The following is a 27,265-nucleotide window of genomic DNA, read 5'->3' as shown; positions in this document are numbered from 1 at the left end:
CATAAGTCTGGCTCATCCTTGGGAGCAATTTCTAAACGCCTGAAGGTACCACGTTCATCTGTACAAACAATAGTACGCAAGTATAAACACCATGGGACCACGCAGCCGTCATACCGCTCAGGAAGGAGACGCATTCTGTCTCCAAGAGATGAACGTACTTTGGTGTGAAAAGTGCAAATCAATCCCAGAACAACAGCAAAGGACCTTGTGAAGATGCTGGAGGAAACAGGTACAAAAGTATCTATATCCACAGTAAACCGAGTCCAATATTGACATAACCTGAAAGGCTGCTCCGCAAGGAAGAAGCCACTGCTCCAAACCCACCATTAAAAAAGTCAGACTACGGTTTGCAAATGCACATGGGGACAAAGATCGTACTTTTGGAGAAATGTCCTCTGATCTGATGAAGCAAAAGTCGAACTGTTTGGTCATAATGACCATAGTTATGTTTGGAGGAAAAAGGGGGAGGCTTGCAAGCCGAAGAACACCATCCTAACCGTGAAGCACGGGATGGAAGCATCATGTTGTGGGGGTGCTTTGCTGCAAGACGGGTTGGCGCACTTCACAAAATAGATGGCTTCATGAGGAAGGGAATTTATGTGGATATATTGAAGTAACATCTCAAGACATCAGTCAGGAAATCAAATCTTGGTCGCAAATGGGTCTTCCAAATGGACAATGACCACAAGCATACTTCCAAAGTTGTGGCAAAATGGCTTAAGGACAACAAAGTCAAGGTATTGGAGTGGCCATCACAAAGCCCTGACCTCAATCCCATAGAAAATTTGTGGGCAGAACTGAAAAAGCGTGTGCGCGAAAGGAGGCCTACAAACCTGACTCAGTTACACCAGCTCTGTCAGGAGGAGTTGGACAAAATTCACCCAACTTATTGTGGGAAGCTTGTGGAAGGCTACCCAAACGTTTGACCCAAGTGAAACTATTTAAAGGCAATGCTACCAAATACTAATTGAGTGTATGTAAACGTCTGACCCACTGGGAATGTGATGAAAGAAATAAAAGCTGAAATAAATAATTCACTCTACTTTTATTCTGACATTTCACATTCATAAAAAAAGTGGTGATCCTAACTGACCTAAAACAGGGAATTTTTACAAGGATTAAATGTCAGGAATGGTGAAAAACTGAGTTTACATGTATTTGGCTAAGGTGTATGTAAACTTCCGACTTCAACTGTACATTCGTAATGTTGTACTGCCACTTAATGTATTCAGATCACCACAGATTAGGAATATGTAATTAATCAATTGATATAAATAGCCATTCGAGATTGACCAGAGATTGGCTTGATTGATTGATCGGACAACAATATTAGGCATCTACACTCCCTGTGTGTTCTCCTCTACTTTGCATATTTGTCTCTACCAACTTCCCATAGCTTCCACATTAGTACTGTCAGTAGCTAGGTTTCCATCCAAATGTAGACGGATATTTATGCAAATATTCTAATATCGGCATAAAGAAAATATGCACATTTTCCCACTAGTGGTGTGTTTTCATTCCACCAAACGGACTTGTTGTGGATAAAAAAAATAGTGAGTGATGACATAGTGCACATACAAATAACTTGTGTGGTTAAATTCCCATGTTCCGAAAAAAAACCCACGCTAAATAGGTTTCCTTCGCATTTTCAACTCTACTGATGGTTGGGTCATGAAATACAGTATGTTGCGTCATCGCGAATGTGCCCACTCTGGTATTGGCACGTGCGCTCTAGTCAACAGCTATACTGTTACATATACATGATGAGATTATTATGGACTAAAGAGCGAGATTATTTATAGTTATCAAATGGCAGCCAAACATAGATCATCATATCACTAGGATAAAACTCTCCAATATGTATTGGAAAGGACTATCATGTGTTGTCATTATCAGTATCTAGGTTTCCATCCAATTGGCAACAGATTTTCATGCGAATATTCTAAAATCCGCATAAAAACAATGTGCGCATTTTCCCAACACATGTGTTTCCATCAAATGTACTTGTTGCGGATAAACGACTGTGCGTGATGACATAGAGCAAATAAAAATAACATTTGCGGTTAAATCCCCATGTACCGAATAAAAAAATACACGTCAAATGCATTTCTTTCGCATTTTCAACTGTACTGATGGTTTTCCCACAACCACTGTTGGGTTATATACGGTGTATCTGCGCGCGGTTGGCTAGGGCTCATGTAGCATTATGAGATTATTATGGATTAAAGAGCGATATTGTTTTTCAAACGGCAGTCAAGCGTCGATGATCATGTCACCGGAATAATAACCTCGATATTTATTGGAGCATTAAGCTCATCACCTTGCACTTTCACAACCCTGTTCAATTCATCATCATTTATTTAATATGTAGCTAATAAACTGCATGCTTTCCCGACGAGTTGTAGTGGGAGGACCACACCACAAACCATCGTGTGACTCCAAGTTTACTTCAATATGAGGGTTATTATATCAATACTTGCGCCTAAAAGCGTTTCCACCGACATTTCCCGCAAAATTAATTTTACCGAAACAAAAAGATCCTGTATTTTGTTTTGTAGACATTTGGAAAGTTTACCAACACTTGTTCTGTTTCCATTGTGCCTGTCATACCATTTCTTATCAGACGTACTTTACTTGCATACAAAGGTTGGATGGAAACCTTATTGACTTGAGGAGGAATTTGTTGATTGCGTTATTCTGGGGAAAATTTCGGCTGGCATCAAACTATTTTCTTTACCCCAGGAGGTGCTTCAATGCCACAACTAAAAACTATTATTCATTGTAAATAGTCATAACAATTGCCATTGAAAAATACTACAGGGTTGTTCCACGAAATGAGTGCCTTTTGCTTCCCTTTGATATTTGAAGTAGAAATTGTGCACAAATATTGCATTTTAAAAGCCTCTTAAATGAAGTGCCATTGAATATAGACCACATTGGATTTCAATACATTTGATTTTTAATATGAATAAAAAACTTGCTAAAGTGCCAAAAGTCAGCATTTTGACATCTCCCTCTGTGCATCCTCCGTGACCTCAAGGAAAATGTTAACCCTCTTCTTAACCCCAACATTTCTCCAGGATTTCATCATCATTGTAAAGCCCTAGTTATTTTGTTGCTTTGACCAAGTAATTTCTGAAGATTATTTATTTATTTAATATTATTAGTGATACATTTTAAGGTTAAGAAAAACCCTGTCCCTCATTTTAAGGTCAAACCTGTTATGTAAACTGAACACTATTTTAGTATGCTGAAACTATTCCTTTTAAAATATTATTTTTTTCAAAAGAGACATTAAACTTTGAACAGTCAAATCAGGTGAGCTCGTTCTACTATTTTTTTTGTCATTTTCTGGTGTTTTGTGGTGGAGAACTGAGTGGGTAAAGCATAAGATGTTGCCCATAGACAGGCTAGAAATTATTTGAACAATTTCGATGTTTTTAGTGAAGCTTGCATTCAATTGCCTCTCCTTGTTGCACACACCAAGCTTCTATTCCCCATGTCACAAGGGGATTCATGTCTGCTTTAAGTTGTCAACCTTGTTACTTTATTTGGCACGTAATAGGCATGCAATTACTGTAGTCATTTCTTTTTTACCTCTTCAGATGGGAACATTTTGTTTTTATGTTAAGTTGAACATGTGCTCTTTGTGACAGAATGTTAAAATTTAGTGAAATAAAATGTTTTTATCCCCAGCGTGTTTAACTATTCAAAAGGCACCTAATTGGTGGAACGACCTTACTGTATAATGTTGTACTGTATTTTAAACCATGGCTATTTGAAAACAACTGTTAAAATAAGTATATTTCACTTTCTTTATGACCAGCAAGAAAATAAATCCAGACTATTTACTCTGGAAAAAATAAAGTTGAAGATGTGATGGTTTTTCATAGATTCCCAGTATATTATTATATTAAGCATTTGCGTTTACTTTGCATTATTATATATGTTTCATGAAGTCTCGTGTTTTTTTGTGTTTATAAAATACTGAATGTAAACTATACATTGGTGACAGTAGTAAAGGTATGACTATTTTCGTATAACTGAGTATGCATATTTATTTAACATACATTTGAGTAGCCTAAGCCTAGAAATGTGGTGGCTTATTGTTTGGCAGTGTTCTCTGTACTCAGTTCAATAATTTTCCTGACTTGTAAACAATTAGTAATTAGGATATTATTTTCTTTATTTTTATCTGTGGACTATTCTAATTTGATTGTCTATTTTATATTGTCTTGTTATGGGCAATTAAGTCGGCCAGGCAACCACAATAAACACTGTATCAACCATGTGGCTAAACTTTGTCAATGTTGACAAGATACGCATAGACCAAGGGCTCTATTCCATCCCGTATAAGACATTTAAAGAAATTTCCTATTGAGCGGTCGGCTCTGCAGCGTTAACTATGAATGCAGTCTCCATTAACGAGAGAACATTGCTTTTATTACATTTCCATCACAATGTAACGATGAATTTCCACGATACAGATTGAATAGAGCCCCTAGTTTATTTTCGAAATAGGTCTGGTCATCCTTTGGCACCGGACATTTGTTTGCGCACAGTCTTGTAAAGTAGTCTACTTAATTAAAAATACGTTAAAGTAGCCTCCTACTTAAGTCGTTTTTTGCGGTATCTGTGCTTTACTATGTATATTGTTGAGAACCTTTACTCCACTACATTCCTAAAGAAAATAATGTACTTTTTACACCATACATTTTTCTTAACACTCAAAGGTACTCATTACATTTTGAATGATTAGCAGCACAGAAAATGGTCCAATTCACGCACCTTATCAAGAGACCGTCCCTGGTCATCCCTATTGCCTCCGATCTGGCGGACTCACTAAACACAAATGCTTAATTTGTAAATTGTGTTGTAGTGTGCCCCTGGCTATCTGTAAATAAAAAAATTAAAAATAAATCGTGCCATCTGGTTTGCTTAATATAAGGAATTTCAAATGCTTTATACTTTTACTTTTGATTCTTAATAAGTAGACTATATTTTAGCGATTGCATTTTGATACTTACGTATATTTAAAACCAAATACTTTTAGACTTTTACTCAAGTAGTATTTTACTGGGTGAATTTCAGGTTTACTTGAGTCATTTTCTATTAAGGTATCTTTACTTTTACTCAAGTAAGACAATTGTGTACTTCTCCCACCACTGTTTGCTCATAGTGAATCCAAAGTGAGTTGCCCTTGCAAAGAACGAAAGTGAACTCTTTTGTCATGTTTGAAACAACTGCATGATCAGGTAAGTGATGAGAACCAAATAAACTTTAGATTCATATGCTGGCATAAAACAACAAGTTATCGACATCAAATCAAATCTAAATGTATTTGTCACATGCGCCGAATACAACAGTGAAATGCTTACTTACAAGCCCTTAACCAACAACGCAGTTTTAAGAAAAATAAATGTTAAGTAAAAAAAAAAAAAAAAAAAATTAAAGAGCAGCAGTAGAATAACAGTATCGAGGCAATATACAGGGGGTACCCGTACAGGGTCAATGTGCGGTGGCACAGGTTAGTCGAGGTAATTGCTCGCAAAACACCAGTCTCAATGTCAACAGTGAAGAGGCGACTCAGGGATGCTGGCCTTCTAGGCAGAAGTGTTAATGTTGAGACTGGTGTTTTGCGGGTACTATTTAATGAACCTGCAAGTTGAGGACTTGTGAGGCATCTGTTTCTCAAACTAGACTCTAATGTAGGTGTCCTCTTGCTCAGTTGTGCACTGGGGCCTCCCATTCCTCTTTCTATTCAGGTTAGAGCAAGTTTGCGCTGTTCTGTGAAGGGAGTAGTACACAGCGTTGTATGAGATCTTCAGTTTCTTGGCAATTTCTTGCATGGAATAGCTATCATTTCTCAGAACAAGAATAGACTGACGAGTTTCAGAAGAAAGTGCTTTGTTTCTGGCCATTTTGAGCCTGTAATCGAACCCACAAATGCTGATGCTCCAGATACTCAACTAGTCTAAAGAAGAGCAGTTTTATTGCTTCTTTAATCAGGACAACAGTTTTCAGCTGTGCTAACATAATTGCAAAATGGTTTTCTAATGATCAATTAGTCTTTTAAAATGATAAACTTGGATTAGCTAACACAACATGCCATTGGAACACAGGATGGATGGTTGCTGATAATGGGCCTCTGTACGCCTATGTAGATATTTCATAAAAAATCTGCTGTTTCCAGCTACAATAGTCATTTACAACATTAACAATGTCTGCACTGGATTTTTAATGGACAGAAAATGTGCTTTTCTTTCAAAAACAAGGACATTTCTAAGTGACCCCAAACTTTTGCACGGTAGTGTATATAAAGTGTAATATTGATTGTCGAATGAGTGTATATATGTGTGTGTATGTCTATGTGGTTGTGTGCATGAGTGATTGCATGTGTGCTAAGGTGCAGAAAATCTTAGCAGGTGGTCAGTCCAGCTCAAGTGTTCGGCAGTCTGATGGCTTGTAGATAGAAACGGTCTCGTAGCCTGTTGGTATCAGACCTCATGCCCCAATACCATCTGCCTGATGGTAAGTGAGAGAACAGCTCATGGCTGGGGTGTGTGTGGTCTTGATGATGCTGCGTTCCTTCCTCAGGCACTGTTTTGAGTAGATGCCCTGGATGGTTGGGAGCACGGTCCCAGTGGTGTACTGGGACGTCTTCACCACTCACTGAAGGGCATTGCAGTTGTGGATGTAGCAATTCTCGTACCAGGCCATGATGCAACCGGTCTGGGCGCTCTCGATGGTGCAGCAGTGATATTTGGAGAGGACTCTGTGTGGCAAGCCACATTTCTTCAGCCAATGTAGGAAGTAGAGAAGCTGTTGAGCCCTCTTGACAACAGTGGTGGTATTGTTGTTCCATGACAAGCCCTTGGTGATGTGGATGCCGTGGAACTTAACATTTGACATGTTTTTGTGTATTTGAATCATTTAGCAGACACTCTTATCCAGAGCAACTTACCGTAGTGAGCTCATACATTTTCATATTTGTTCGTACTCGTCCCCTGTCGGAATCGAACCCACAACCCTGGCGTTGCAGGTGCCACACTCTACCAACTGAGCCTAATGGGACCAACTCTACTGCAGTTAAGTTGTTGTGCATCGGGGCATTTCCCTCCTCTGCTTCCTGAAGTCAACAACCAACTCCTTTGTTTTGCTGACGCTGAGGGACAGGTTGTTGTCATAACACCACAATGCCAGTTCACTTACCTATTCCCTATAGGCTGACTCGTTGTTGATGGTTATCAGGCCTACAACCGTGGTGTTGTCAGTAAACTTCATTATGGAGTTGGTGTCATGTAAATCCACACAGTTGTCGGTGAACAGGGAGTACAGCATAGGACTGAAGACACACCCCTGTGGGGCCTCTGTGTTAGGAGTCAATGTGGAGGAGGTGTTGTTGCCAAACTGCACATCATGTGGTCTGCCTGTTAGTAAGTCCAGGATCCAGTTGCAGAGAGTGGTGTCCAGACCCAGGGTTCTGAGCTTGGTGTCGAGCTTTGAGGGAACAATAGTGTTGAATGCTGAACTGTAGTCAACAGTATTCTTACACAGGTATTGCCATAATTCTTCTTGGATCACTAAAATTAGGATCTGTTTTAATCTATTTCACAATTATTTTTATGTTTATTGATCAGATATTATGCATTTTAGCACAATTTCCTCAACTACCAGCGGGAAAAAAAGTTAAAAACAAATTAATTTCTAATATGTTTTAACATTGCCCACCTAATGAAAAGGCCTGAGTTAAACATAACACTGAAAACCAATATATTTCAAATAAATTTGGTTTTATTTTGTCATTTATCTCATTGCCGCAACACATAACCTTTTCTGGATCTTGTTTTTTGCCATAATTACATGTTATTTTTATGTACACAAATTTAATAAAGAACAAATGGCATACTATCAGATTGAGCCAAAATTACTGACATTGAAATTGTATTTTTCCTACTATTTCCTAAAAATGGTGTTTGAAAAAGTCTTGATGATGATGATAAACTGAAGTCATTTGGTGCAAAATCTAAATGATATCACAAACATTTAAGTTACTAACAACTGCTGCTACCTGTGTGTTTAGTACTTGCTGGATATTTCTATTTCTATATGTTCATCATAAATGTGCAAATTGTATAATCTACCTGTCAAATTGCTTGTCCATGATGAAATGTGCGTGTGTGTGTTTATCAGCCAATCACAGAACAAGATCGAGTTCTGCAGAAGGACCCAAAGTCGTCGTATTCGCGCATGGATGATTTTATTTTTTATTAAAGCTGTACACTTGTATCTATTGAACACTTCGTATACTTTTTTCATTGCATTTTGAATATGCTTACATTTTATATAATTTGTCAACCATATCCAAATAATACATACAATTTTTGTCCATTCCAACATCAATTGTGTCAGGCATGATTATGGTCAGGTTATTGGAGTCCTCAATGGTCAAACTCTGGACGACGTTCTTGCATTTAAAAGCCAAGTACTGTGGCTGTTATTTAATATTATGACGCCGTTGAAGTGTAAGAGGACAGCATATCAAGAAAATCAGATATTATTTCTCAGAGTGGACGGCAAGTGGCAGCCAGAGAATGGCTCAATTGTTGGGGCTTCTCTCGACGGCTGCTTTGCCTTTACGGATCGCAGTAAAACCTTGTGTACGCAGTTCAGTGGTGTCGGCAAAGAATGTATCTGTGCTGCCCGTCTACCGTGGCTGTTCTGTCAGGGTAAGATTGTTTTATGTGATTATTCAGCCAACTGAAATTAGGTGTACGCTAATTAGCCATTCTAGTTAGCTAGTTCTATAACGTTACAGCACACAATCAATCCGTGGCTAGAACTGTTATGACTGTCAGGACTATCTGTGCCTCTTAACTAAACTCCGCAACAACAAAAAGTCACTTTTTCAGGACCCTGTCTTTCAAAGATGATTCGTAGAAATCCAAATAACTTCACAGATCTATATTGTTAAGGGTTTAAATACGGTTTCCCATGCTTGTTTAATGAACCATCAACAATTAATGAACATGCACCTGTGGAACGGTCGTTAAGACACCAACATCTTACAGACGGTAGGCAATTAAGGTCACAGTTATGAAAACTTTGGACACTAAAGAGGACTTTCTTCTGACTCTGAAAAACACCAAAAGAAAGATGCCCAGGGTCCCTGCTCATCTGCATGAACGTGCCTTCTAGCAGCATGCCAAAGGCATGAGGACTGCAGATGTGGCCAGGGCAATAAATTGCAATGTCTGTGCTGTGAGACGCCTAAGACAGCGCTACAGAGAGACAGAATGGACAGCTGATCGTCCTTGCAGTGGCAGACCACGTGTAACAACATCGGTACATCTGACCATCACAACTGCCTGAGTTACACCAGGAATGCACAATCCCTTCATCAGTGCTCAGACTGTCTGCAATAGGCTGAGCGAGGCTGGACTGAGGGCTTGTAGGCCTGTTATAAGGCACCAGACAACACCGGCAGCATCACCCATGGGCACAAATCCACTGTCGCTGGACCATACAGGACTGGCAAGAAGTGCTCTTTACTGGCGAGTCGTGGTTTTGTCTCACCAGGGGTGATGGGTGGATTCGTGTTTATCGTTGAAGGAATGAGTGTTACACCGAGGCCTGTATTCTGGATTGGGATCGCTTTGGAGGTGGAGAGTCCGTCATGGTCTGGGGCGGTGTGTCACAGCATCATCGGACTGAGCTCGTTGTCATTGCAGGCAATCTCAACCCTGTGTGTTACAGGGAAGACATCCTCCTCCCTCATGTGGTACCCTTCCTGCAGGCTCATCCTGACATGACCCTCCAGCATGACAATGCCACCAGCCATACTGCTCGTTCTGTGTGTGATTTCCTTCAAGACAGGAATGTCAGTGTTCTGTCTGGCCAGCGACGAGCCCGGATCTGCAAATCTGGTGTAGTCCATGAGGAGGAGATGCACTGCAGTACTTAATGCAGCTGGTGGCCACACCAGATACTGATTGCTACTTTTGATTTTACCCCCCCCCCTTTGTTCAGGGACACATTATTCAATTTCTGTTAGTCACATGTCTGAAACTTGTTCAGTTTTTGTCTCCGTTGAATCTTTTGTGTAAGTGTTTGTATGAACATATGTTAAGTTTGCTGAAAATTAGCAGTTGACAGTTTCTCTTGTTGCTAAATTTAGCTAACATAGCTACTAACGTTACTAGGCAGTAGCTCAACTGACTAGCCAAGTAGCTAGCTAAACCAGCTATGATAACTCTAAATGCTTTCCTCTTCAGATTCTTGCACAAAATAAGTTGTCATCTCATGGATTATATTCATCTCATGGACTACTTTACTCTGCTGAGCCTCCAAAAGGTAAGACCCAAGAGCTGTGTCTAAGAAATGTCCTGTGTTAGACTGCATAGTTCTGCAGTTCATGAAGCTAATGCAAATTCAGATCAACTTATCTTATCTTTTGATGTAAGATCTCCATAAGGGGGATCTCCATAAGGGAGATCTTACTCATAAAGATTGGTCTAAGCGTCGACCTAGGTTGCCCTGACTCGCTCTCCCAACCTAGATGGGTTCTATTAATCAACACTGGCTGGACCAATGTAATGCTATCATTCACTCTTGCTTGGCAAAGGGAAGGAATCACGTGGCAGGGGAGGCCGTCGAAGTAGCAGGAAAAGAGCAGGGGAAAATTGGTGGAGCCGCATGAAGAAGGTATGTGCTGTGAATGGTCTGTCTTACAGTATTACTCCCTATCCCATTGCTTCCCAACCAGAGGTACTTGAAGACTCATGAGACTGTAGGCTAACTGCTAAAATGCATATGAGGGTGTACTCCAGGCAGAGTGAAATTCAGTTGGTGGCACAGTAACCAAAACCTTTTGGGAACCACCACCCTATTCTGAGGGATGTTTACATCTACTCGTGTGATTTTTCTGAATGCAGATGCTTCAACATGGGACTTTTTAAAATGATTTTTCTCCTATGTTGACCCTTTCCTCTGCCTTACTAGGGAGACATCCCATGGGATGAGAAGGAGTTCCGCGCCCTGGCAATTTTAGTAACTGGGATATCATCTGCCGCACTCTACAATCAGTTCAGTGACACAGCCAAGGAGATCACCTGGAAGGACTTTGTCCATCATTACCTTGGCAGAGGAATGGTAAGAACAAAATGAAACAATTCACTGAGATTACTGTACATGGAAATGCATGCTGATTTTTAATATTCTTGATGTAATTGCTCAGTTACAGAACTTATTTTTTGTTTCCATCGATTTGTCATGTCGGTTTCTTTACAAAAGTTTGTTCTCTTCACAGGTTGACCGTTTAGTGGTTGTCAACAAACGGTATGTGAGAGTCATTCCATTACCAGGAGCTGATGAGGTACGTGGAAACGGACCATTCCCTGGATCTGAAATGGTGACAAACTTTAGACGATAGCATGATGACTCGCTTGATTTAGATTCACTCAGGATGAATCATCTTTCAGTAAAATATAGCAAACAAGGTTTAAATGAAGTTAGTATTTTGTGGTTACATTGGAAGCTGCAGCCTTATCGACGAGGTTGACGTTATTGACATGTGTTGGTGGTCTTTCCCCAGAGCCATGTGTGGTTTAACATCGGTAGTGTGGACACCTTCGAGAGGAACTTGGAGGCGGCTCATGATGAGCTGGGCGTGGAGTCCTCTCATAGGGCAGCTGTTGTGTACAGCTCAAACCGTGACTGGTGAGTTAATACACACACACACACACACACACACGGGCTGCGCTATTAATCACATTTTAATAGAAATTGACATGCGCAATATCCATATCGCTGCGACTATTTTGAAACGCCACTTAGCCGCCTGTAACACCATTTTTTAATGTATTTACTTTTGATTTATTGCTCGAGTTGGTGCAGTTCTCTATCTCTCCTATTTTTGACACTTCCCAATCCCACACACACACCAAGCCCCGTCCTCTGTCTCTTAAGTAGGCAGTTCCTCATGCTCGAGATTACTCTGCATGCATTCACCAAACAAACACCATGCAGTCAACCGATTTTTCTAAACCGGAACAATGAGCATTTCCACTGATTCTTTAAAGACCTGCTCCAGAAATTTGACTAGTAAGTATTTTTCCAAACTTACCGTATTGGGCTGGATGTGTTTTAATGTGTAGTTCATACATGCAGAATTTATCTTACCTCAAATAGCCACAATCTCAAGTTTGAAAGCGAGTGTTTTCTGAAAGCCATACTAGGGTATTTCGCCCACATTGGGCCAGCCCCATAACAATTTGAGTTTCATCCAATGAGCTTCAGCCCCTCTCCATTTGAGTGACAGCTAGCAAGATGCACACAGAGGGGAAGCAATGACGTGGTACACATATCTATCTGTATGTGATGTAGTACCCAATTTCTGGGGCCCACTTTTTGCTCATGAATGCTACACTGAACAAATATAAACACAACATATAAAGTTTTGGTCCCCAAACACGAGCTGTTAAAAGTCCCAGAAATGTACAAAAAGCTTACTTATCAAAAAAAAAATGTATCTTAGTGAGCATTTCTCCCTTGCCAAGATCATCCATCTGACGGGTGTGGTGTATCAAGAAGCTGATTAAACGGCATAATCATTACACAGGTGCACATTGTGCTGGGGACTATAAAGGGCCACTTTAAAATGTGCAATTCAGTCACACAACACCATGCCACAGATGTCTCAAGTTGAGGGAGCGAGCTATTTGCATGCTGACTGCAAGAATGTCCACCAGAGCTGTTTGTAGAGAATTTAATATTAATTTCTCTACCATAAGCTGCCTATGTTGTTTTAGAAAATTTGGCAGTGTGTCCAACCGGCCTCCCAACCACAGACCATGTGTAATGCCAGTCCAGGACCTCCACATCCGGTTTCTTCACCTGCGGGATCGTCTGTAATAAAGCCCTTTTGTGGGGATGAACTCATTCTGATTGGCTGGGCCTGGCTCCCCAGTGGGTGGTCCTGGCTGCCAAGTGGGTGGGCCTACCCATGGTGGCTGCACCCCTGCCCAGTCATGTAAAATCCATAGATTAGTGCCTAATTTTTCAATTGACTGATTTTCTTATGAACTGTAACTCAATAAAATCTAATTGCTTCGTTTATATTTTTATTCAGTATACTTTCAGAACTACTGGCTAAAAAGTATACAAGTACCAGAGAATCTCTTTTAATATAAATCCACATTTTCTATATTTTACTATTAGTTTGTAACTTGTTCTCTGCAAAATGCTAGTTAGTTGGTCTTTAGCAAGCTGCAAATGTGCCCCAAAAAATGCTAATCTATAGCTAGCAGACTAGCTAAATCCACTGATAGGGAAAATCCTGCTAGAAAACCTTTGCTCTAATACAGGCCGGTACCAGTGGTCGAGTATATCAGCATTGTTTTGTGCAACAGTTTTCTTAATCAGAGGAAAAGGTAAAGAATATTCTGTTTGTCTGAATGTACCCATCGATTTCAATCTAATTAGGTTTCCATGGCAACCAACTCTTCCCTTTTTCATTTGTCATGCCAAACAAAAGTGCCCACTGTATTCCAACCATAAAATTAGAATGATTATTCTATGAACAGTTTGCCCAAGTGAGTTGATCTATAATCTCTAGTGAAATTGTAATCACAATATTTGGTACAAAAATTGCAATTTGATTATTTGCCCATATCGTGCTGCCCTAACTTGTTTGTCTATCCTTGGGGGAACCTACAAATTACATTTTAAATTGAATCTCAACCCCTTACCCTAATTGTAAACCTACACTTAAAATAGCGTTTGTCCTCATGGGGATGTGGGAAATGCCCCACATTTTACTCTTCTTGAGGGGATTTTGGGTACACACGAGGCTAGAAAAATACTACACACACCTCAGCAATTCATGCCTCCACCGGGCTAGACTCTTGCTCACCCCAAAATTTCACATTCAAGCTGATGTTTTAACTGAGACATTTTATAATTTGTCCTCCTACAGGACATTATTGATGCACGTGATCTCCACCCTGGGGCTGATTGGTTTCCTGCTCTTCTCCCTGCGACGGAGACCAATGGGAGGTGGTGATTGGACCGACTTCACCCAATCCAGCATAAGGGAATCACCAGCGACGATGATGGACAACATAAACACCAAGTTCAAGGATGTTGCCGGCTGTGAGGAGGCCAAGCTGGAGATCCTGGAGTTTGTTAACTTCCTGAAGAACCCCCAGCAGTACCTGACCCTGGGGGCCAAGATCCCAAAGGTAAGGGATGGGACAACTGCAGTCATACTAGTCCTGAAACACCTTTCAATGTAACGTCAAGGGAGAAAATGTGTTTTGATTTTAGATGTGGTATGATGACTTTTCACAACCCATCACAAGTGAATGTCCCTTTTTTAGACTTTCATATCAGACACCGTTTCAGGTATTTTAAATCTCATGTGTGTGTTCTCAGGGTGCTGTGCTCTCTGGACCTCCAGGCACAGGCAAGACCCTGCTGGCCAAAGCCACAGCAGGAGAAGCCAACGTCCCCTTCATCACAGTCAATGGCTCAGAGTTCCTGGAGATGTTTGTGGGTGTTGGGCCTGCCAGGGTGAGTACACAATAGACCCAGAGGGAACACTTACTGCTGACTTCATAACATCCATTTCAAGTCAAATTATGCGCATTTTAGATTATAGCTGAAAGTAGTTATAGCTAGCTAACCACAGGGATACATTTCAATCCATTTTACTGGAAATACTTTGCTTAGAGGCTGTGAATGAAGCTGTTTTAAGGACCTGGTATTGACAGTTTTCTCCCTGTAGGTGAGAGACATGTTTACCTTGGCCCGGAAGAACGCCCCTTGTATCCTGTTCATAGATGAGCTAGACGCGGTGGGCCGCAAGAGGGGTGGGGGAGATTTTGGGGGCCAGAGTGAGCAGGAGAACACTCTCAACCAGCTGCTAGTGGAGATGGATGGTAAGTATGGGTGAAAGTTTCCCCATCTAATATCACTATCATAATGTTTGTTAATTGGATATGTGTCCCCTGTTTGTTACTCTGTGATTTAATTTGTTATAAAGCTGTTATTGTCCACCATTACTCTAAATGGTTTACTTTGAACTGTAATGCATATACTAAGTTTCATTCCCTGGTATTTTTCTTCTAGGGTTCGATACCAGCACTAACGTGGTTGTCCTGGCGGGTACCAACAGACCGGACATCTTGGATCCTGCACTCATGAGGCCTGGTAGATTTGACAGGCAGATTTACATAGGTATGGAATCATAAAATTAAACTGGAGCTCAGGCAATTTCAGTGTTATGTCAACTTGCTGGATATTTGTATTGATATCTAATACCATTCGGTAAGACTATGTACACCTTACATAAGGACTTCATAACACATTTATAACCCATACATAACAATTTTAAAATCAGCAGACTATATGAGCATGTCCATGTTTCAGGCCCACCTGACATCAAAGGCAGAGCGTCCATCTTCAAAGTGCACTTACAGCCCATTAAACTGGACCCTGCTATGGCCAAAGACGGATTGGCCAGGAAGATGGCTGCCGCCACACCAGGCTTCACTGGCAAGTTGAGCTGCTCTGTGTGAGAAGATGCCATGTTGATTATCTTGACTTTTTAAACATCCTCTCGGTCTTCATCAGGAGCCGACATAGCTAACGTGTGCAACGAAGCTGCCCTAATCGCTGCTAGACATCTCAACCCACATGTGGAAGGAAAACACTTTGAGCAGGCCATCGACAGGGTCGTCGGTGGTGGGTACAATGTCTTCCAGCTCCTTCTCTTATTGTGTCGTCTCTGCTTTGTAAATGTTACAGATTTAGGAAGATTGGGTGGGGATTCAATGGAAACTTCCATTATTTCTCTCTCGCTATCTCCCTGTAGGTCTTGAGAAGAAGACCCTGGTGCTGCAGCCCAATGAAAAGAAGACTGTAGCATACCATGAGGCTGGACATGCAATAGTGGGCTGGTTCTTGGAACATGCTGACCCACTGCTGAAGGTAATGCCCTCTTTAAAGGCCTTGCTTTGTTTGTTTGGTCGGGGGTTGCCAAACGAATAAATAATATTACATTTTTTTTTTGTTGAGCACTGCATACTATAAACTCTGCAGCACCCTCCACTCCTTTGTTGGTGTGAGTGAAGGCCAGCTGTTTGGCCTCTGACCTACACACGAATCAATAAAAGGAGACCTGTGAGACTTAAAGTCATTATACTGTCCAACCATGAGTCTGAGCTTACTAGATCCCTGTGAAGGGAGCAGTCTGCAGTGGCCTCTTTGTGTGGCAGTTGAGGTCATTTCATGAGGTGCCCTATGTCAGTTTGTTTTGAAGCCTAGCCACAGTGTTGGGCTATGATTTGATGTGATTTATTTAATACACGATTCAACCACATTTGGATACAGTGAGATGGTGTCATGAAAAGACATGATATTTTTAAATTGTTACTGGAAAGTTGAGCAGATAATAATTTATCTTAATGTGATTTATTTACGTACCATATTTATATTTTATCAATCAATTAAAAATATCAGCCAGGATCCGAATGACACTTTACTCATTGTATCACCCATAGATGCTCAAGGTTTTGATTGATCAGGATTCGCATTTGCCGACGCGGTCTTACTGGGTTCCTTCCATTAGGAAAATGTGGTGCCTGTCATTTGACTGGCAGCGTTTTAATTGACCGGATCCATATGCGTTGGTTGTGCAACCTGATTAGGGGGTCCTCCCACGGTGCTCAGAATGCCAGAAATCACATTTTTAGTTTATTGGCGTTCATCTTAACAGAACATGCAACTCTGATTCGACCATGTGCGTCGTTCTTACCGAATTCCGATGCTAGAATACATAGGTGGCGCGAGCAAAAGGCTTGGACGCTTTCCCTAAAGTACATTTAATTAAATAGCCAAAATTAGAAAAATAAAAAAAATAGGCTATTAGAAAGCATGATTTGCCCAAAGAGGAACATTAGCTTAAAGAAGTTATGGCTTGTTTTAAATCGCATAGACTACGTTCGGGAAGGGGCCGCAATTTGTGCAGAGCGAGCAGCAAATACCAAATTGAGTTACGACAGTCAGTGAAAGGCAGAGACCCAGCCAGGGATATCGCAATAATTCAAAATACAGTCACGAAAGAAATGGCTATTGCTGTAAATAGAAGACATTGAAAAGACTCCAATCTGTCTTAATATCAACTTAATTGAGTAGCGTATCTTATTAGCACCAGCAGAGAACATCGGCCATATCCCCAGTAAGTGTACATATTCACTGTCTTTATCATTGGGTCATTGCCAATTTTGTTTGTTTTTTTGGACAATTTCTTCCAGGTTAGTTGGAAGTCATACTGTATTTGTCTCCCCTTAGGCCCAGAGTTGGCTAGCCTGTGACTTGTCATATTAGCAGAATATTTGTTATTGTCTCCAGTCATACAATGTAGTAGAATTGCATGAAATGTGTTGATGAAAGGACAACATTTTCCTGTGATATAGCCATGGCCTACTCCACTACTTTTTGCGAACAGTGATTATTAGCCTACCTTACATATGTCTGCAAATGTGAGAATGCTTCATTATAAATGTGCATTTATTAGCTTCCCCGAACGTGAAACCCACGCACCGCCTAACTGTCCACATTTACTTTTCTTCAGCCAACAAGATGCGTAACGAACATCAAAATCACCAGCCTATATCTATCTACTATCCCCCATAGTAAAACGTTTACCTAATGCTTGTCCTCTGCCAGAATGAAATGGCCTATTCCAAACAGACTCTGACAGTTGTCTGATAGATCCCAAATTTATACAACCAGAAGGCTTATGGGCTACATGCAGAAAACGTTAAAAAGCAATGAGTCTCATGCAACAGATCAAAACGTTTAGCTTAAAATGTTGATAAACCATGATTTATTCACATAAGTGCAGAAATGAGCACAAGGCATTAGGCAACACCGGAATGTTCGTTCAGTAATGTAATTTGCGGGAAAACACCATTGTTACCGAGATGAAGATATCCATTGGAAATATAGGAGGGAATATCTAAATATGAAACGACTAGGATTGTGCCTTTGGCTGTTGGAAAATGAAATAAAGGCTACTAGTTTCAATGGCGTATGGAAGGAAGTCTTTATAAAATGAAATAACTGCCTGCAGGTTTGGTAAAATTGTCTAGTCTACTTTGAAGCAAGGTAAGACGCCTCATATGTAGTAAAACGTTAAAGTTTTCAACAATTAAGTACGTGTTTTCGAAATGCATAGGTTTCCAGCTCATTGCAAAGTGGTGTGAAGCGCTGAAGCCTGCGCTAGTTGCCTGTGCACTTGAATGGCAAATGGGAAGCTCGCTTCAATTGACCATTTTGAGGGAGAAAAAAATAATAATATTTTTTTATCGTGGCCTTTTATATATAATATTTTTTACATGTGATTGCCTTTAGAATTGTTGCGCAATGATGGGGCTTATTAAAGCACACGTTTCACTCCAGCATCAACAAACCGCTTTTAGAGCTGTATCAGCAGCTCTCACGCTACACGACTGGTATATCAATCAATGAATCGGTTAAAATGTAATATTTCTCAATGCGATTTTTTTTCTCCTCCTACTGGACAATTGACCAGCTCCAATTGTATTTATCGGCTTTTCATTATTTATTTTTTTTTACAAAATCCGGCTATTACCAGCTAACTGAAACACTGTCCGACACAAAGAAAGACATTATAGACAAAATACTTGCATTTAAAAACATTGACGTGTGCTCATCTATCAGTTAAACATACAGTACATGTCAGGAGGGAGAGACAGACGTTGCAGCAGCAGGTAGGCCTAGCCTATAAAGAACAAACTAGTAACTACGTAGCCAATTCAAAAGATATATTGTACCTGCTAGTTAACATTGTTTTCATGTCTTGACCTAAACTTTCCAATGACACTCGCAAATAAGGCCATACAACGTTGATTTACATTTAGGAAAGATTCATTTTAAACTTATTTTAATTTTTTAAAACAAATTATTCACTTCCTCACAGTGAATTGAATCATGTGACTCAAGAGTCGTAACAGTATTTTTAGGGAAAAAGATTAGATGTAGCATTTCTCTTGCATTATGTGGCTTCAACTTGTTTTGCAGATGTACTTCCAGTTGATTTGGGAATCCAATGTATGGGACATTGCAACTCAATAGATGCTAGTCAGCCTGCAAAGTAAACACAATTTTATTTTACCTTTATTTAACCAGGCAAGTCAGTTAAGAACAAATTCTTATTGTCAATAATAACTGCCTGTCCCCTCGTTCTGTTCAGGGGCAGTTTTTACAGTTCAGGGGCAGAACGAGGGGGTTTGAACTTGCAACCTTCCGGTTACTAGTCCAACGCTCTAACCACTAGGCTACCCTGCCGCACCAGAAAAGGTATATTTCCTGAAGAGTTTGTGGGCTTGCTTCAGCAGAATACAATTATTTGTAGCCTAACATAGCCATTTAATTTTCGATATATTATACTTTGTGTGGCATTAAGTGCCTTGCACAATGAACAGAGATGGTACATGGGATCAGAGAGCACCCTACCTGTGTCGATATACTTTCATAGAGACGCTGCAAATTGTTGGTCATGGAAACTTGGAGAAGTCATAATTCCATCTGTTAAAATGTGTATGAACCCTGGATTTGTAAAGTGGATTTTCTTTCACTATTCTAATGCCATGTGTTCGTTCCTCTTCTCTTCCTCTAGGTGTCCATCATCCCCAGAGGGAAGGGGTTAGGGTATGCCCACTACATTCCCAAGGAGCAGTACCTGTACACGCGGGAGCAGCTGTTAGACAGGATGTGTATGATGCTGGGAGGACGTGTGGCTGAACAGGTCTTCTTTGAGAAAATCACCACAGGAGCTCAGGATGACCTGAAGAAGGTCACCCAGTCAGCCTACGCACAGGTACTGCAAGGATCATCAACTAGATTAAGCCGCGGGACTTTTTTCTGGAGCGGATGGTCAAATTGACAGCAAGAAGCCCAAACAGATGTTTGACTAAAACATAATCATTTGAAACCTTCCTTACATTTTGTATCCTATCACGTGTCTGTATACTTGGGAACAGATGTCTTAAGTCAGTCACTTGGCTCTTGTTTTCCTGATGTTTTTACAGTCATGTCAAAATGTAAATTCCACACAAGGTTATCTATCTGGATTTCGCCTATCTGATACGATTAAATGCGTAGAAATAGGAGTCCCCATTCAAGTCAATAATTCGTCTGTTCTATTCATTCTATTTCTATGCATTTAATAATCTCTTATAGGTGAAACCTAGATGACTTTTGAAAAACTGTGCCCAGAGCTTTTTAAATGACTCTCCAGATAGTCAAAAAAGCAATGGTCACAATTCAACAATGTTGATAGGAATTTGTTTTGGGAAGTGTTGCTTTGTCATAGTACCTGTTCTATTTATGATTCTCCCCCCCACACATCACTTCTGCCCTCCAGGTAGTGCAGTTCGGGATGAGTGAGAAGGTAGGCCATGTGTCGTTTGACCTGCCTCAGCAGGGGGAGATGGCGATGGATAAACCTTACAGCGAGGCCACGGCAGAGCTCATAGACCAGGAGGTCCGAGACCTGGTGGACAGCGCCTACCAGAGGACCATGGAGCTTATTATGGACAAGAGGGCGTGTGTGGACATGGTGAGACTTGCATTGACCTACATGAACATCATGTCGTTCTAAGATTTTCAGAGTACTCTTTATGCTGTCTTATCAAGGGTACACCATCTAAACTCAGCAGAAAAAGAGACGTCCTCAAACTGTCAACTGTTTATTTTCAGCAAACTTAACATATGTTCATAAACATTTACACAAGATTCAACAACAGACAAACTAAACAAGTTCCACATACATGTGACTAACATAAATGGAATAATGTGTCCCTTAACCTCTCTAGGGTATGTGGAACGTTAGCATCCCACCTGGCCAACATCCAGTGAGAATGCAGAGCGCCAAATTCAAATATAGAAATACTCATTAGAAAAACATGTTTAAAGATTAACTTCTTGTGAATCCAACCACTGTCAGATTTAAAAAATGCTTTACGGTGAAAGCATACCTTACAATTATTTGAGAACATAGCCCAGCAGACAAATCATTACAAACAGTAACCAGCCAAGTATAAGAGTTACACAAGTCAGAAATAGAGAATTAATCCCTTACCTTTGCTCTTCATGTTTGTACTCAGAAGACATTCATTTATTCAATAAATGTTCCTTTTGTTCGATAGTCTCTTTATATCTGAAAACCTCTCTTTGTGTTTTCTTCAGTAATCCACAGGCTCAAACGCAGTCTCAACAGGCAGACAAAATCAATGTATCCGTAAAGTCCATAAACATGTCAAACGATGATTATATTCAACCCTTGGGTTGTTTTTAGCCTAAATGATCTACAATATTTCAACTGGACAATAACACTGTCAATATAAAAGGTAAACAAGAAAGGCAATCTCTCTGGACGCGCATGAATAAGCTCTGACACGGCAGGGTCCACTCATTCAGACTGCTCTAACTCCCTCATTTTTCAGAATACAACCCTGAAACAATTTCTAAAGACAAGACATCTAGTGGAAGGCATAGGAACTGCATTTTGAGTCCTAAGTCAATAGATACTGTAATGGCATTGAATAGAAAACTACAACAAAAAATTCCTACTTCCTGAATTAATTTCTCAGGTCGCCTGCCAAGTCAGTTCTGTTACACTCAAACATTATTTTAACAGTTTTGGACATTTTTGCGTTTTCTATCCAAATCTACTAATTTATATTATATGCATAGCCTATCTTCTGGGCCTGAGTAGAAGGCAGTTTAATTTGCGTATGCTTTTCATCCAAAATTCCAAATGCTGCCCCCTACCTTAGAAGTTAACAAAGGGGGAGGTCCATGTCTGTTCTGGCCACCAGCTGCGTTTTGTACTGCAGTGCATCTCCTCATGGATTGCCCCAGATTTGCCAGTCCTTGCTGTGAGATGTTACCCCAGTCTTCCACCAAGGCACCTGCAAGTTCCTGGACATTTCTGGGGGGATTGGCCCTCACCCGCCGATCCAACAGGTCCCAGACGTGCTCAATCGGATTGAGATCCGGGCTCTTCGCTGGCCATGGCAGAACACTGACATTCCTGTCTTGCGAGAAATCACGCACAGAATGAGCGGTATGGCTGGTGGCATTCTGATGCTGGAGGGTCATGTCAGGATGAGCCTGCAGGAAGGGTACCACATGAGGGAGGAGGATGTCTTCCTTGTAACATACGGGGTTGAGATTGCCTGCAATGACAACGAGCTCAGTCCGATGATGCTGTGACACACCTCCCCAGACCATGACGGACCATCCACCTCCAAATCGACCCTGCTCCAGAGTACAGGCCTCGGTCTAACGTTCATTCCTTTGACGATAAACCCCAAACCGACCTTCACCCCTGAGACACAACTGGGACTTGTCAGTGAAGATAACTTTTTGCCAGTCCTGTCTGGTCCAGCGACAGTGGGTTTGTGCCCATAGGTGATGTTGCCGGTGATGTCTGGTGAGGACCTGCCTTACAACAGGCCTACAAGTCCTCTGCCCAGCCTCTCTGTCTATTGTGGACAGTGAGCTCTAATGGAGGGATTGTGTGTTCCTGGTGTAACTCGTGCAGTTGCCATCCTGTACCTGTCCCGCAGGTATGATGTTCAGCTGTACCAATCCTGTGCAGGTGTTACACATGGTCTGCCACTGCGAGGACGATCAGCTGCCCGTCCTGTCTCCCTATAGCGCTGTCTTAGGCATGTACGGATTTGGCCATTTATTGCCCTGGCCACATCTGAAGTCCTCATGTCTCCTTGCAGCATGTTTAAGGCATGTTCACACCGATGAGCAGGGACCCTGGGGATCTTTCTTTAGTTTTTTTTCAGAGTCAGTAGAAAGGCCTCATTAGTGTCTTAAGTTTTCATAACTGAGCTTAATTGCCTACCGCCTTAATGACCATTCCACAGGTGCATGTTTAATTGTTTATGGTTCTTTGAATAAGCATGGGAAACTGTGTTTAAACCCTTTACAATATAGATCTGTGAAGCTATTTGGATTTTTATGAATTCTTTGAAATATATGTATATATATCTATATATATATTTTGTTTTTGCACTAAAACAACCTAGTTGTCCCTAGAGCTGCTCTTTGGCTGTGTCATTCCTGATGTGTCATGAATGTCACTGAGCTCACTGCAACATTACTGTTCTTTTCCTCTCTCCCCAGGTGGGGAAGTGTCTCCTAGAGAAGGAGGTCCTGTACAAGGCGGAGCTGCTGGAGCTGCTGGGGCCACGGCCGTTTAAGGAAAAGCTGACATATGAGGAGTTTGTGGAGGGGACTGGCAGTTTTGAAGAGGACGCCAGCCTGCCAGAGGGCCTGAAGGACTGGAACCAGGAGAGAGGACGTAGCTGAGGAGCCTGCCCCAGTTAAGGAGAAACGGGACCAATAGGCAGGACATCCAGTGACTGGCGACCTCTTAACCTAAAACCTGTCTCAGCACAACACGCATCACTTCAATCATGTAGCCTAGGCAGAAGGGAGGGTTTGGGTGGACTTAGCATAGTACAGTGTCCAGGGACCTATTTATCGGAGTTAAAAGCAAACTTTCAAGCCCAAATTCAGATCTTTCATTGCCATTTTTGGGGTAAGCCACATTTTACTCAAAGGAAAAATATGATTGACAGTGGACGCATTGAGATTTGCTCTTTTTTAGGACTTTGATTTACTTCTCTCTCCCCACATATGTTTCATATGTTTGTCATAACTGAATCATGTACAGACGGGTACAAAATGATTGGCACCCTTGATGAAGATGACAAAATTATTTGCACCCTGTTTTTCAATACTGTTGAATATCTCACCTTGAGAGGATAAGGGCACTGAACTTGTTTTTCCTAAAATGTTTTATGAGATTGGATAACATATTTGGAGTGATCTTAGACTATTACTCCATACTGAATCTTCCCAGATCCTTGATATTCTTTGTCTGCCCTTATGGACTGCCCTCAATTCAAACCACAGATTTTTTGAATGGGGTTCAAGTCCGGAGACTGAGTTGGCCATGTCAAAATGTTGATTTTTGTGGTCAATTAACCATGTTCTTTTGTGGAATTTGATGTGTGCTTGGGGTTATTGTCTTGCTGGAAGATTCACTTGTGGCCAAGTTCAAGCCTCCTGGCAGAGACAGCCAGGTTTTTGGCTAAATTGTCCTGGTACTGGGTGAATTTCACTGCACCGTTGACCTTAATATCTTACACAAGGTATGGGGTTCATTCTTTTGACACCAAAGCACCACGGGTGTGTGGCCAAACAGCCTCAGTATTTTTCTCTTTTCTCATCTTTATCAAGGGTGCCTATCATTTTGGACCTGACTGAACATCTGCACCATAAGACCAGATTGTTTTGATATGTTCAGCTATTTTATTTAAAAAGGGACTTCCTCCCTGTAAAATGAAATTCACAACTTTGTTTACTTCCCTCAAATGAAGGCTACATTTCTAATCTTGTTCATCTTTATCTACCTATGACAGAGTTACTGGTTATGAAATATGCACTGCTTAGAGTATTAATATCGTAGTTCATCAAAATGCCAGAAATATACTTCCTTAGATGTGTGGCCATTTGCACTGCCTCCATCTCTCAGGCTTGCAATTGTAGGGTGTGAAAGCTTAAAGGGATACTTCAGGATTTTGGTAATGAAGCCCTTAATTTAGTTTCCAGAGTCAGATTAATTGTCTGATTTCAGTTTGAAAAAAGTTGCAACTAGCCTGGAAGTATATGGTAATTGCTAGCATGCTAGTAGATTTCATAGACTTCCAGTCATTGCGCTAATGCTAGTTAGCATTGGCTCGCGAAACTACCTTTAACTTCTTTCATACTGGATGCAGAGACGTAAATGGTGTCCGTGAGTTCATCAAACTCCGGCGACGTAGACAAAGGGCTCCGTTGTTCAAAATCCCGAAGTATCCCTTTGACCACAAAGTATAACTGACTATGCTCAGCGAGTTTGTTTTTAAGGACATTTAATGTACATTTTTCAACAGCACATCTACAGAATTATAAACAAGTTGCTACCTCACTTCAAAGCGATGTATTAAACTCAATTGCCTTCGTATAGGTTTGTGACAATTTCCTGTATGTCAGTACTATAAATGTTTCCACCATTTTAACTGATCAGCACGGAAGATTCCTAATAGTTTATAATTATTGATTTAATACTCCAGTATTGTAAATATGTTTGCATAAAAAGTATGTGTTGCTGGTGGTTTGGCTTGTGTGCACTTACCACTTTAACAGGCAAATTTACCTTATGTTCTCCAATTACTGGGGACAAAGTGGTTTTCCATTTGGATTATAAATAAGATGCTGTGTATGAAGGCAATGGGTATACTACCATGTATAAAGCATGTTTTTGTTTCCTCTGCTTACTGCCACCAACCATCTGCTTGTAATTTCACAACTTTTAATGTTACTTTCAATAAACTGTTTGCATTTGATTTTGATTGCATTTGTGGTAACGTTTTAGTGTAGGTATTCATTTGAAGCTGTAAGGGGTTAAGCACAATGGAGTAATACTTTCAATGTCAAAGTACTTTTCAGTGCATGTTCTGAGACTAATGGAAAAATACGTTTATATTCATTGTAATATGGCATCTCACATGTAGTCCTCACCTAGTTCCAGTGCATTTGGAAATTATTCAAACCCTTTGACTTTTTCCACGTTACGTTACAGTCTTATCTTAAATTTGATTAGATATTGCCCCCCAATCTATGTGATAAGTATTCAGACCCTTCACTCAGTACTTTGAAGCACCTTTGTCGTCTTGGGTATGACGCTACAACCTTGGCACACATGTATTTGGGGAGTTTCTCCCATTCTATGCAGATCCTCTTGAGCTCTGTCAGGTTGGCTGGGGAACATTGTTGCACAGCGATTTTTCATTTTATTTTTTTTAGGTCTCCACAGATGTTCGATCAGGCTCTGGCTGGGTCACTCAAGGGCATTCAGACACTTGTCCCAAAGTCACTTGCGTTGTCTTGGCTGTGCTTGGGGTCATTGTCTTGTTGGAAGGTTAACCTTCGTCACATCTGAGGTCCAGAGCGCTCTGGATCGGGTCTTCATCAGATGTCTCTGTACTTTAGTGCGTTCATCTTTGCCTCAATCCTGACCCTCCCTGGTTCACCAGTCCCTGCTGCTGAATAACATCCCCACAGCATGATGCTACCACCACCATGCTTCACCGTAGGGATGGTGCCAAGATTCCTCCAGACGTGACGCTTGGCATTCAGGCCAAAGTGTTCAGTCTTGGTTTCATCAGACCAGAGAATCTTGTTTTAGGTCCCTTTTGGCAAAACAGGCTGTCATGTTCCTTTTACTGAGGAGTGGCTTCCATCTGGCCACTACCATAAAGGCCTGATTGGTGGAGTGCTGCAGAGATGGTTGCCCTTCTGGAAGGTTCTCCCATCGCCACAGAGGAACTCTGTCAGTGACCATCAGGTTTTTGGTCACCAACTTGACCAAGGGCCTTCTCCCCTGATTGCTCAGTTTGGCTGAGTGGCCAGCTCTAGGAAGAGTTTTAGTGTTTCCAAACTTCTTCCATTTACGAATGATGGAGGCCACTGTTCTTGAGGACCTTCAATGCTGCAGACATGTTTTTGTTCCTTTCCCCAGATCTGTGCCTCGACACAATCCTGTCTTGGAGCTCTACGGACAATTCCTTGGACCTCATGGCTTGGTTTTTGCTCTGACATGCACTGCCAACTGTGGGACCTTATATAGACAGGTGTGTGCCTTTCCAAACCATGTCCAATCAATTGAATTTACCACAGGTGGACTCCAATCAAGTTATGGAAACAGGATGCACCTGTGCTCAATTTCGATTTTCATAGCGAAGGGTCTGAATACTTGTAAATAAGGTATTTCTGTTTAAGAAATGTTATGCATTATGGGTATTGTGATGAGGAAAAAGTTTTATTTAATCAATTTTAGAATAAGGCTGTAATGTAACAAAATGTGGAAAATGTCAGGTGGTCTAAATACTTTCAGAAGGCACGGTATGTACATCGTTTGAAAATGTGATTCACGTATTGAAATACGTCATGGGTCCATACTTGCAAACAGTGTGCAGGTTTAAACTGGACCTCTGTCTCAAATTGCACACCAGCCAATTTAAATCGGCAACGTAGTTGGACGTGATCCAACATTTGTTCATGAACGTGCACTTAACAGAAGTCCAACGGCTCTGATAATCAAAGCAAC

General features: G+C 41.0%; 1 protein-coding gene across 1 annotated transcript; it reads left to right on the top strand.

Moving 5' to 3' along the window:
• Positions 1-8,426: 8,426 nt before the first annotated feature.
• Positions 8,427-25,502, top strand: LOC139369931 (mitochondrial inner membrane m-AAA protease component AFG3L1-like). The gene is made up of 16 exons (XM_071109218.1): positions 8,427-8,729; positions 10,275-10,353; positions 10,625-10,704; positions 11,002-11,151; positions 11,309-11,374; positions 11,594-11,718; positions 13,976-14,240; positions 14,434-14,571; positions 14,786-14,939; positions 15,130-15,237; positions 15,430-15,555; positions 15,634-15,744; positions 15,875-15,990; positions 19,706-19,906; positions 20,453-20,647; positions 23,233-25,502. Exons 1-16 carry the CDS (start codon positions 8,595-8,597, stop codon positions 23,416-23,418), a joined length of 2,235 nt encoding a protein of 744 aa, XP_070965319.1. The 5' UTR covers positions 8,427-8,594; the 3' UTR covers positions 23,419-25,502.
• The last annotated feature ends 1,763 nt before the right edge of the window (positions 25,503-27,265 follow it).

This window comes from Oncorhynchus clarkii, chromosome 2 (genome assembly GCF_045791955.1).
Source record: "Oncorhynchus clarkii lewisi isolate Uvic-CL-2024 chromosome 2, UVic_Ocla_1.0, whole genome shotgun sequence".
Lineage (NCBI taxonomy): Eukaryota > Metazoa > Chordata > Actinopteri > Salmoniformes > Salmonidae > Oncorhynchus > Oncorhynchus clarkii.
The sequence above is the reverse complement of the archived record's forward strand: the minus strand, read 5'-3'. Positions and strand labels throughout refer to the sequence as shown.

Bases quoted from the DNA above. Each gene is read 5' to 3' on its own strand.
- LOC139369931 (XM_071109218.1), top strand. From the start codon at position 8,595: ATGGCTCAATTGTTGGGGCTTCTCTCGACGGCTGCTTTGCCTTTACGG. The intron at 10,354-10,624 runs GTAAGACCCAAG...TGCTTGGCAAAG, and splicing joins CTCTGCTGAGCCTCCAAAAG to GGAAGGAATCACGTGGCAGG. The intron at 15,991-19,705 runs GTAATGCCCTCT...CTCTTCCTCTAG, and splicing joins ATGCTGACCCACTGCTGAAG to GTGTCCATCATCCCCAGAGG.